This window comes from Nanorana parkeri, unplaced genomic scaffold (genome assembly GCF_000935625.1).
Source record: "Nanorana parkeri isolate BGI_ZX_2015 unplaced genomic scaffold, ASM93562v1 scaffold59, whole genome shotgun sequence".
Classification (NCBI taxonomy): Eukaryota; Metazoa; Chordata; class Amphibia; order Anura; family Dicroglossidae; genus Nanorana; species Nanorana parkeri.
In genome coordinates this window covers 1,884,071-1,896,844 of record NW_017306327.1, presented here as the reverse complement: position 1 = coordinate 1,896,844, position 12,774 = coordinate 1,884,071, and the positions used below count along the sequence as shown (strand labels likewise).

The following is a 12,774-nucleotide window of genomic DNA, read 5'->3' as shown; positions in this document are numbered from 1 at the left end:
ATGTTCGGCCGACCCGAAGCCAGCCGCAGCAGCCGATGTACGGCTGATTTCAGTCGGTGCATGACTGAAATCAGCCGTACAAGCCTGAAGTGAATAGCCGAACAGCGTTCGGCTCACTTCACTTCGGGTCGGTTATTCACACAGCTGCCCTCAGCAGCTGTGTGAATAACCCCCCTAAGAGATTCACATGCTTCTCCATTCCCAGGTACCAGAAATTGGTTTTCTGAAGAAAAACCATGGGTGTTCAGACAGGGCCTCCCAGTGAAGATCACTGGAATGGGGGGCAGAGGTAGGTGTCAGACCAGGTAGGCAGCACTAAGGTGGGTAAGACTATGGAAATAGTCTTATGATGGCTCAGTGACAGTGAATGCAGTTTCTTCTCAGAGAGGTTACCTTTTTGTAAACTCCTCCTAGCTGATTTACTACAAGCTGATCTCTTATCCTCTCCTTTATTCACTTTGGTTATCCAATCAGATTAATAGGATTTTAAAATACCTTAGCTTTAGTAAGCCATCCCCAAAAATTACACACAACTGGGTTATTCCCTTTAAGACACAATGAATCAGTAGCCTGTCCCATGAAACAGGGAAATAAATATTATTTATAATTTTACTGTCGTGTCTTTCAGTACCAAAGTTTTCAAAAAAATGGAGCTGCCCTTTAAAATGTAGCACAATTTAGAGGAAGGGTGGGCACCTCTTTCTGGTCTGTGACTTTGTTCAGAAGACTCATCCTCAATTCCTATCCAAGTGACAAATGTCATCAAAACAGAAATCACTTCATTGACAGATGACACCTAAACAAGAGGGAGGGGGAAATCTACTAATGATCTATTAATGGTAACACCTACTACAGTGGCAATTGTCAAAAGTGAAATTCCACCTTACTTGAACAAGATTTTCTCTCACTTCCTGTCATGTCAGGAAGGGAAAGCAAATATTTACAATGAGGAAGCAAAGAGCAATAAAAAAGTTCCAACACTTCCACAGTTTATTGAAGAGTTTTTCTTTAAGCAACGTTATATAAGCTACCAATAAGACAACTTATATGTGTCATTGTTCCCTTTGGAGAGTTTCATCAAAAGCCATATTTCTTTTCATCTGTTATGTCTTGGCAAAAAAGAAGAATAAAATGTCTTACCGCCTCCACCTCCGCAGGGTCATACCATACATTTATGTAAGGGTGCTGTAGTGCCTCATCAACTGATATTCTCTTAGCAGGATCTATGACAAGCATCTTTGATAAGAGGTCTCTTGCTTGACTGGCTGTATAAGTGAAAGTGGTAGCAGAATTCCTATTAGCTAACAGGTAAATACAACATATTGCTGTCACACTCATGCAAAAACTTTATATGCTTGACATGCATCGTAACAATAATGAAAAAAGCACAATGTGTTAATTACTGGGTGTCCTCAGCAACATAACATATACATTGAGATTTAGCTTCAAACAGTAGAGTTTTAAGAACACATCCTCTTTTAAAGGTTTATTGCCCACTTTTATTAAAAAAGAAAATTCACAAATAACAAGACAGTTGCCCTTGCAGGGGTTGTTCAGCGTCTCTTTACAAAAATACACCACATATGCTCATCCAGCCTCTTGGCTTTTCTCTGGCAGAACTGCTGCTCCGTCTTCAATCCTTGAGCCACTGTCTGTTTCTTCCAGGCAGCCTCAGAACTGTGCCAACCTGTACACTTGGTATACAGCCCGCAGATCCCTGCTGAACTGGACTCCACTTTGACTCCTGAATGGAGTTTTCCTGTCTCCCAGGTGGAACCCTGAACACTAGCCAGCAGCCTTTTCATAAGGGTTGTTCACAGGGGCACAATCATTGGGTGCTGGTCACTACTAAAGCCCAGACCCAGAAATTGAGATGTCATCCCTCTTAATTGTTTTTGAAATCTTTTGGCTCCAGGATCCCAACTATAATCCAGAAAACCTAGAAAGAACTGAAAAGCCAGCTCTTTCCTGGAAAAAGTATGTGCTTCCTGGAGCCACTCAGCACCTCTGGCTTAGAGTCCTGGGTGATTATGATGCCACATTATACCCTGGTATTGCCACACAATGCCACACCGTGTATAGGTATGCATACAAAAAATATATATACATGGAGTATACTTCTTTACTGACTGCTACTTCAGAGATTAACTTCTCCACAGATTGCCACTGAACCCACCCAGTTCATTCACTGCTGCATTAACCATGCATTTCTCCACTGGCTGCCACTGCACCCACATACTTGTCCAGTTACTGCCATTGCATTTGTGCTCCCCTCTGATCACCACTGCACCTGCTTACTTCTCCACTGCTGTAGCTATATAACAGCCTATAACAGCACACCACATGCCACAAACTGATGCACTATGTATTATTTTCTGCTTTCCCACAACCACAGAGCCTGCACTTTTAAAAATCAGACCAGAAATGGCAATTTATACATTTCCATTCTCATAGGTTTGTTTTAACACTGTATTGCTTTTTTTGGTCCAGGATGTTGGAGTATAGGAATAACTATGCATAAACCATTCTTGCAGTCTTTACTGATACTGTTTGGTGTTCACAGCTCATTAGAGTAGCTACAGTGTCTAAATGTCTGCACGTATGATTACTAGGACCCTAACTATTACTAGGACTTCTATTTCTGCCCAACTATCCAATATCCCATTGTTGGTGCATCAATGACAAGTGGATGCCATGAATAGTACTTCAATCTAAATATAATCAGTTTTAAAGCAAATCTAATACCAGATACAAATGTTTTTTATAGGTTGCTAAAACGAGCCTCAAGAATTGCATTTACACTACAAACTTTAGCAGCACTCATCCCTTCTAGAGTACCTAATAAAAACTAAGTTCTAACATTTTAATAGAAACAGAAGTCTCAATTACATACGTTCTCAAATAAATGTGGTAGTCCCACACCAGGCCAAGTCACCTTCTATATTTTTTTTCAGAGTTTTCCTCACAAAAATGTTCCAGTGCTGCATTTTTTTACCACCAACCTCTCCACTTTTGTGGGCCTGTACACTACTGGAAACGTAAAGTGACATTAAACTTAGGATCGAGCACGGGGAACAAAAGTATCCACCCTCCAGAAGGAAGGACAGTGTCAGCACCAAATCAGAGATGATTTGAGGATCTACAGCCAAGTGATACCCAAATAAGATACATTTTGTTAGGGCTGCGGAAATTAACAATTAATTCCTCGATTAATCGTTAACATTTTTGATCTATTAAAATGCTTTTAATCGCTAATGAAAACACTCACCTCTCCGCCGTCGGAGATCCGGTGACGTCACAGACATCGATGTCACCGGTGACGTCGATGTCCGTGACGGCTAACAAAGGGAAGGGGGGTGGAGTCCGGTGACTTCGATGTCCGTGACGTCACCGGATTCCTTCCCCCTTCCCTTCGTTAGCCGACGGAGCCACTTGGGCCGGTGAGTTTGCCCAAGAAACTTGTTCTGCCCTATCAATTTTTAAATAGGTTATACTTACATGTAAAGGAAACATCACTGTGCAGCCTGCCAATTGACATCAAACCTTTCTTCTACAATCTTCCCAGCTGGTCAGTGCGCCCACAAGTGTGGACCAAACTCCAAGGCATTGGCCTATACACATACAGCACAGCAATGAAGCAATAAAATGAACTAGGATCACACTAATCCAGCACGTTACTATTCTGAGTTGCCCCACTCAAGCGGCGGCCATATTGAGTGGGGCACGTGAGATTAATAACGTGCTGGATTAGTGTGATCCTAGTTCATTTTATTACTTCATTGCTGTGCTGTATGTGTATAGGCCAATGTAGTTGGATCTGTATGTGCGTTTTAATTAATTGAAATTAATTGATAAAAAAAAACTTCGATTAATCCAACACGAAAATTGTAATCAGTAACAGCCCTAATTTTTGTTAATAGTGAAGTAATGTGAATGCATCTTTAAGATTGAATGCCTAAAGTTAGTCACTTTAATTTCTATTGCAAAAATCACATTGGCACTTCACAGTAGATCAAACTCTGCCCAATATATGCTTACATGATAAAACTACGTGAGAACTGAATGATTGGATTTGCACAGACAGGCTACTTGAACATAAACTGTCGGAACTTGTGGCAAATCCATTTGTACAAGTAAGTAAGTAACCATGTCCAAACCTCCCAAAAAATCTTCAAAATAAATATATTCATTTACCAGCATAGAGCAAAAACCAATGGTATGTTGTCACACCTAGGGCAACTAATATGACACTAGTTTTCAGACATGCAAAACAACTGATATCTAAAGTGATCACAGTCTATATGCTGTAGGTTGCAGCATAGCACTGCCCTTTGTGAGAAAAAAAAACTACCAACATGTGGTAAATCAGCAGATCACATGACAAAAACATCCACTATTGTTCACTTATTGCTGTGATCAAATTCTCCCTATTGAGTTGTACTGCAATCCTCCCAAGTGGCAGATTTTTGTTGTCACAGTACAAGTCAGTGCAGAGGTTTTATATATATTTATTTTTCAACAGACTGCCCATGGAGCTCTCTGAAAATTGATTTTGTAAAAATCATCAGTATGGAATTTTTCATTTGCATTTAGGGGTGTATTTATAATCAATTCACATAGCCATTTCTCCTGCAAAACTCTGTAATTGTTTGTCCTATCAGAATGGAGGGCAAAAATGAATGGTCTTAGCATAGTTTCTTTTCAGGTCAAATGTAATATTAGGAAATTACTCCAATAAGGTCACTAGATGGAAATGAGGACTATCGGAAATAAGAATTTATTGCCTATGCTCCTCAGCTCCATCTAAGTGGCCATTTTGCAGTATTTTCCTAATATTACTTTGGACTTGAAAATAAAATAAACTAAGAACATTAATTTTTGTCTCCATTCGCACAGAAGGAACAATTAGAGTTTTGCACGATGATATCCTCTGAAAATTGTTTAAAAATACAGACCTTTATGGTCAACACATAAACATAATTTTAGACAAGGAAAATGTAGTTTCCACAATTTTGTGAAGAAAATGACTATTGTAATTCAGATAAATAAATGATCTTCCAATATTATATTATAGAACTTACCTTTCAGTTTATTATGTTCTGAATCTGCTGGAAATAGAGAATCTGGGAAAAGTTTGGGGAACGTGAGACCAGCATATTTGGGTCGATTTTCAACATAATTCCGAACTGTTGGTTGAAGCTTTTTCATAAACTCTGGACACGGTGTTCCCAGTTGTTCTATCACTTTGTTCCACTGGTCAATATCTAGAAAAGGCATGTCAAGGAAAAAACAAACTTTCCCTTCCGATACTCTATTTGTGTAAACTTATGCAGCAAGGTGTTTTCCACATGATAATGTGAACGCACTCTTAGCAAGCTTTTAGCCATTTTGAAGCTCATAGGCACCTGCTGAAGAAGGGAAAACAGCTAGGGTATACTGTATATTAAAGCAGAACTATAAAAGTACTGTGTAAATCTTGAGAAAGGACATTATTGTATGACTAACCAATGCCATAGAAACAGGAAGGCAGATGCTAATAAAAGACAGTATAATGTAATTGGCTTTCTACAGTGTCATCCAAAGGTTCTGTCACGTCTCTGAAGCTGCAGCTATCACAAAGCCATGCATGGGCATCTCAATCTTTCTGCTACCCTGGCTTGTTAAAAAAGTAGTATAGATAGCTCGCACTTGTAGTAACACCAATCTGAGTAAAAACGTCAGAACGATGTACTGTATATTAAGCACATTGAACTGAAGTTATTTTTTTTTGAGGATTCCATATTAATAATGGATCTGTTGAATATTTTAGCTAAAATGCATCAGCTACGATTGTATCGGATCCTTAGTAAAAGTTGCCATATTCTCAGTACGGTATGCTGATCACCTCCTACTACTTTTTCTGTAAGTAACAATAAACACCCTATACTGTGATTGGTGTGTAGAGCTGGGAAATACTTAACAGGAAAATATCTGGGTAAAAAAAAAGTTTATCCAAAGCCCTAGAAATAAGGAGGTATATTTCTACAACAGTAAAAATAAATACCTGATTCATTCACCCGCATTGAATGTTTGATGAATGTCACATTCACTGCATTATGAACATGCCCCAAAATGTAACTCCACCCAAAGCTTTTTGTTTAGGAAAGAGTGTTTTTGTGTGTGTGTGTGTGTGTGTGTGTGTGTGTGTGTGTGTGTGTGTGTGTGCGCTGCAATCACTGTAGATTAACTTTCAGATAGATTAACCCCTGCTGTCACAAAACAATACCCTGGAAGGGAAGAGTTGTCCATCCATGCTGTTTAGTGTGCATTGAGGAATCTGTTAGATTTCTTTTATTTCCTTTATTCAGCCTGCAGGCTGAAAAAAATAATCTATGTGTGAATTCCCTGCTTTAGAAAGTCTGTTAGGATGTAAAGCAGACCGAGCTAAAAAAATAAAGATTTGATTTGTTATTGGAAACATCTAGAAATGTTAATTGTGCCAAAGCAGTAGCCTGAAAAGTGTTCATTTTGCCTTGAATTTCTCCTGAAAAATAGCAGTGAACATCCTGGTATGTGAGTGTGCTTAGGCACTCCTGTACCAACAACCTCATAGATGTATATCTGCAGTGTGACATCTAAGGCACTGTGCCTCTGACTACTAGTATCATGAGATTGGGATTGGGAATTGATGATGTCATAACTGATTCGTGGAGTGGAATCTGCACTGCATGCATCGCCCTGCTTCTACTTCTACATTTATTCTGTGGATCCCTGCTTTGTGACGTTCTCTTGCTGCTTGTTGGATTTTCATCAGATCACTAGTCCTCAGGGGACAGCTCCGACATGAAGAAAAAAATCTCTGCTCCTCTAACAAAATAGCCCCCTACACACAGAGACACAGTGCACAATAAGGCATGGTAAGTCAGTGATGGTGATAAGATTAGCTGAAAGGAGACCAAAGGCAATACTGGTGACCAGTTCTTTGCCCTCTACTGACATTTTGTGGGCACAGATTCCTTACTGTAAGTCTTTTGTTAAATGCTGACTGTTTGGCCGCGGGGAGACTCTCCCTCACTTCCTATATACAACATAATTTTAGGGATTGGAGGTACGGAAAGTGATGGAAAATCTATGCAATAGGAAAAGAGACAGCAACAAAAAGGTTATATGCCTTTCTGTCCCTGTTTACTTCATTTCTTGTCAGGGTCCAGAGGGAGAGAAAGTGAGGGAAAACTGCCATGTTGGAATTACAAACAGACAGAAAAACAGAAACTCTAACCCTTTTCCTGTCTATCTCTTTGTTTGAAATAGCTGCAGTTGAATTTTATGAAGCCTTTATGAGAAAGTCAGCAGGAAAAGCCATCGTTGAACTTTTATGCCATCTATGAAAGCCACTAAATACATGACAAGTACAATATAATAGACATGAATTGAATAGAAAACACATTACATAAACAATTTTAAAGCATGCATCTGCATGCCGTAATGCAACAGCGTAATTTGGGAGCAAATAAATAATTTGGGCGGAATGCACAAAGGTGGATGAGGTCAGTTACTGCATATTTGCCATTTAGCACACTGTTATATAACCCATACTTTCTTATTATATGGCAGGCAGCACCCATTAAACATGACAACAGTATAAGTCAACCAAAAGGGCATAGGTCATATGTACACTGTTTTCTGTTCAGTAATATTGTTCCACATTATCCATTCAGTCCTTCTAAACTGATATATGTTATTCTATCTTAGATGATTCATCATAGCTTTCTACAATATTAGTATATGGCATGTTTCTAACAAAGCATTCAAAAATAAAACAGATATTACAAATCAAAAGTGTGTAAGTCAGATCTACAATAGTCATAGCATTGTTTTGAATGTCAGTCTTACTTTGCAATAAGCTATGTTGAGAAAGGCTGGTTCATAGGGTAGGTCAAGCAATTAATATTCAAAGAACTAAATATGTATTGAGGGGAGCACCTTCTGCAACAAATCACTCCACCTCATCACTTTTCCAGCCCATATAAAGGCATTTGCTTATCCTTGTTAGGTCTTGGTTGGATGGTACAGTACAACATGAGAAACAAGAGTTCAACATGAGTTCCACAAGAGTGGAAAAGGGGTCAAAATCACAGGGGTCAAAACTAGGAGAACAAATATCCAAGCTACCAAAAGGGAGCTAATTTACAAACTCCTCTTAGCCACTGCCAACGTGTTATGCTAGTTCTGTGGTTGATTCAGGGCTAGCTCTCTAGCGTTCGGCCGGATGGCCGTTTTCTCTAGCGCTGCCTGAATGCAAGACATGGCAATTTTCCTTGTCATGGATGGTAACAGTTCACACCACTGAGTTGCAGTGGTGTGTGCTTAGGAAAAGTGTGGCATGCAGTACTTGTTTTTAAGCGCACCGTAGTGAGATGCGGTACAACTGCATTCCACTGTAGTGAGCCCACAGAACTTAGAATTAAAAGAATTAGAAAAAGTAGAAAGTTGAATTAAACTCTCTTTTGTTTTTGCATATATCTACTGCTAGCAAGCTGTAGATATATGCAAAAACATTTTTAAAAAATTAAAAAGTTACCGAAAAGGTTAAAGCATACCTGTGTCTCCGCCACTCACTCCCATCTGAAGATCTGAAGCTTCTTGAGCAGCCGTACAGGAGCGTGAGAGCGGGTGCATGCGCAGTAGAGATCTTCGGCGGGGAGAAGAGGAGAGACACAGTGGAGGTGAATGCACGCAGCGCGGAGTGTGCACGTCGGACAGACACCGTTGGTCAGGAGGAGTCTGCGCTGAATGAGAGACCGGTACCAGCGTTGGAGGGACTCCTGAAAACTACTGGAAAGAAGAAGATGATTGGATCAAGAGGCATAATTTAGGGTAAGTCCTTAAAGCAGCATGGGGGGGGGGAGAAAAAAGTTTGTGACTTTAATGTCACTTTAATGAAATGGCCCTTGTGACATTTCAATAAAGTTCTAACCCAAAATTATAAACAGTGTGATGTGGCTCGATCAAGCGCATTGGCACTGTCAGGTCACACGCACACCAACAGCTGTGCGATTGAAAGCGACTTCTGGTGTGAACAAGCCCTCAATGCAAGCATTTGGAAACAAATTAACCACATAAACTGTATTCAGTTTATGTGGTTATTTATTTATCTACGGTATCTATGATCCCATTAGGGAGATTTCCCTTTACTTCCTCTCCCTGTGGCATCTCTACAAATGTGATGCCTACAGAAGTTGGTTTGGGGGTGCGAAAGTCACCTGAACAAGAAGGTACAGACAGCAACTGTGTAAGATATGGCTGGTTTTAGAGCCAGCATCAGACTTTCCACTACAGAATAGTTCTATTTTATTAAGGAATGTGGTTAGCTGTGCTTAGCAAGCTTAAAGACATAGTTAAGTATAATAGTGTAGGAACACAAAATCACTGTAAAGAATTACACATAGTAGGATAACATAATTTGCCCCTGGCTGTGCCACACATCATTACCTGCAGGACCTTACATAAACTGCAACACAATTATTATATGGTAGAACTGTCTGGGGGCCTGTGGGTCCCTGGGTCTGCTCATCCATGATACCAAAGTTATTTAATGGAAATACAGATAGGGAACAGTCATGGACCAGTGACTGCTGCTCTCAGAACGTATCTCTTAAAAATAATATCTTGCCAGTTTATAAAATCCAAAAAAACTTAATAAGGTTTTAAATTGTACTATCAAACCTGCACTAGGAAAAAGGAGACTGGGTTTCCATGTGCAAATCTATTTGTTACTTGCTTCATCTTTAATAAGTTACCTTTGAGCACAGCATGCAAAATGACATATTCAGGATAACCATCTGTTAAGTAGTAGCATTACTCTTTTAAAACTTCCATGCCTCTCTTTTCATTCATTAAGGCAAATAAGAAAGAGATACAGGCATGGATAAATGTGTATGGCACTGTAATATAGCACTCACAAATCCTGGCACTTTGAAGTATGTACACAGTATGCAAACCAGTGTAATGTTCACTCATAAATATATTTCATCTATACGATTTCAAAGCATCCTCAACTTTAGCTGAATTTTAGACACGTTAATAATGTAAAAAAAAAAGCCTAACGGTTCATTGTAAATGCTCATAACATTAGTCCTTAATATTCTGTGGGACTTTAAAAGATCAACGAACATTTGCTGAATTGGCCCCGTTATTCCTGAGAGAATAAAAGATTACTATATATACGTTTTCTTCAGGGCAACTCCTATGGTGTGAAAGATTTCTTTAATCACAATGAATAAAAAATGGCAGAAGATTACAGCTTTAATAGCTCAGAGGCACAAAACATTTATGCTTTAAAATAAAATTGAAACATAAGACATATGAAGGCATTCAACTATCATTGTTAGGTCTTGAGGGTATAGTACAACGCATATAAGAGTGTCATTAGAAAAGTGGTCAAAGTCACAAAGGTCACAAATTGTAAAACAAATATCCTGGCACTATGTTAAAACCTACATCTAGCATAAGCCAATTGTTAGGGACATATTCATAAACATTCACCAATGGATATTTATAAAGCACATAACCTCCAAGCCATTTAGTGACATTTGCAACAACTTCACGGATACACGTGGCATAAATGCAGTAATTGAATATTTGGGGAGTATTTAAGTACTGTAGCTGTTTTTTAACAGGTAAAGTATGTTCAGTTAGTATACCAGCCAGAGTTGATTATGTGGCCGAAGTCACGTTTTAACACATTTCAAATACAAACATAAGGTTGAACTTATTTTATTTTTAAGTTTAGTGTTCATTTAATGTTAATTTTCTAAAACTTTATTGATCATTCAAAAAAATTAATCAGAACTGCCCCACCAACTTAACTGTCTCCTTAAACAGGAATTTAAGGAATGCCAACTGTCAAGGCTGCCAGTGTGCTTATTTGAGCTCTCAGCTGAACTTTCAAGCTTTCAAATGGCTGATGTCATAGCTAATCACATGTGCAGCAATATGGCAACTGCAATCCAAATAGAGGCTATGATGGCACATTTCTTGGCTGTAAAGGAGAGGAGGGTGTAGTACCACTTTAAAGGAGAACTATGGGGCTAAGGCTTTTCCCCATAGTTCTCCTTAGGGTAACGGGTGGACACAAACTAGCGTCCTCCCGTCACCCTAGGCTCAGTATACTGCGAGCTGTAGCTCACCAAGCCGAGCTGTGACAGTCTCATTGTCACAGGTCGGCTAGAACTATGAGGTGAGTGAAAAGCACTCACCTCATAGTTCTCCTTTAAAAATAAAGTTCAAAAAGGCCTGTAGGCTGATATCCGCATGGTATGGCAAAAGGCGAGCAAGCATTGGGATCCCTGCCAGGGGCGTCCCGAGGTCCGGGTGTCCCCCAGAGTGGGTACCAGGCGACACCCTGCTGCAACATCATCGCGCATGTGCCTGACGCAGGGGCGGACTGGGCGGGGGGCAGGGTGGCAATTGCCCCCCGGGCCTCTCTGATGCCACCACGAACAGCCCCTTGACCCCCGCTGCCACCTGCACCTGGCCGCCCGCAGCATCCGACGCGGCTCTGTGATCAGTGCAGCCACTGCTTGTCAAGGAGGTGCTTGGGAGGCCCCAGCAGGGGCCCTCTAACATGCCGCGTCTACCTGGTACAGCCACCCCGGATTGCCTCGGTATGCGAGCCGGGCTGGCTGGATCAGGCAGACGCGGCCATGTAATCAGGCACTGTAGAGGGCCACCCGGTTGGGCCTTCTGAGGACTGAGCGGCCGCAGATCGCAGAGGCGCATTGGATGCGGGCTGGCCAGCCGGGTGCAGGTAACAAACAGGCGGCAGAGGGAGAGAGCCACTGCAGCTGCGGCCACAGCAGACACCCCCCACAACCAGGGTCCATGGAGCCCCCCACTGACCACCAGGCCAAGGTAAGGTGACAACCTTTTTAAAACAAAATGCGGGGGCATTTTATCCCCGGGAACATAAAACAAACTTTTTTTTTATATTCACCTGATCCCTGCATCCACCAAAAGTGCGGCCTCCCGTCTCCCACGCTGTTAGAAGCTGCATACGGCGTGTGCTGGTTACTACTTAAACTGGCGCGCGATGTGTGCAGCTTCTGAGAAGATAAGCTGTTAGTGTAACGGGAGCGATGCAAAATGCGCAGCCGGCTTCCTCGCTATGCTAATAGCGTATCTTCTCAGAAGCTGCACACAGCGAGCTGGTTTAAGTAGTAACCAGAACGCTCTGTATGCAGCTTCTAACAACCTGGGAGACGGGAGGACGCGCTTGTTGGATCACGGGATCAGGTGAGTATTAAACAAAAAAATTGGTTTATTTTATGTTCCCGGGGACATAATTTGTCAGGGGATGGTCTCCTGAATCCGGGGACTGTACCCAGAAATCAGGGATGAATGTAGGGCTGCAACAAGTAATCGACTAAGTCGATTATAATCGATGATTGAAAAAGTTGTCAACATTTTCAATCATCGATAAATCCGCTTTCGATTAGTTGTCCCTGTTCACGGCTTCACACACGCCGCGTGCCGCACCTCCTCCCCACCTCACGCTTGTCACTGCCAGACCTGCCCACGCACATCCACGCTCCACATGCCGCACTTCCTACCCACCTCACGCTTGCTGCTGCCAGAACCACCCACCCGCATCCACGCTCCACACGCTGCACCTCCTCCCCGCATCACGCTTGCCGCTGTCAGACCCGCCCGCATCCACGCTCCACATGCCGCACCTCCTTCCCGCCTCATGCTTGCCACTGCTAGACCTGCCCGCATCCACGCTACACACGCCGC

At 41.5% G+C, this 12,774-nt stretch overlaps 1 protein-coding gene across 5 annotated transcripts in view; it reads right to left on the bottom strand.

Moving 5' to 3' along the window:
- Nucleotides 1–12,774, bottom strand: part of MAPK10 (mitogen-activated protein kinase 10) — a 178,389-nt gene that overhangs the window by 17,480 nt on the left and 148,135 nt on the right. For all 5 annotated transcript variants that reach the window (XM_018576207.1, XM_018576205.1, XM_018576204.1 and 2 more), the window contains 2 exons: nucleotides 5,082–5,264; nucleotides 1,141–1,265 (listed from right to left, as the gene is read on the bottom strand). In XM_018576207.1, the coding sequence (XP_018431709.1) occupies nucleotides 1,141–1,265; nucleotides 5,082–5,264 (308 nt within the window). The remainder of the gene's footprint in view (nucleotides 1–1,140; nucleotides 1,266–5,081; nucleotides 5,265–12,774) is intronic.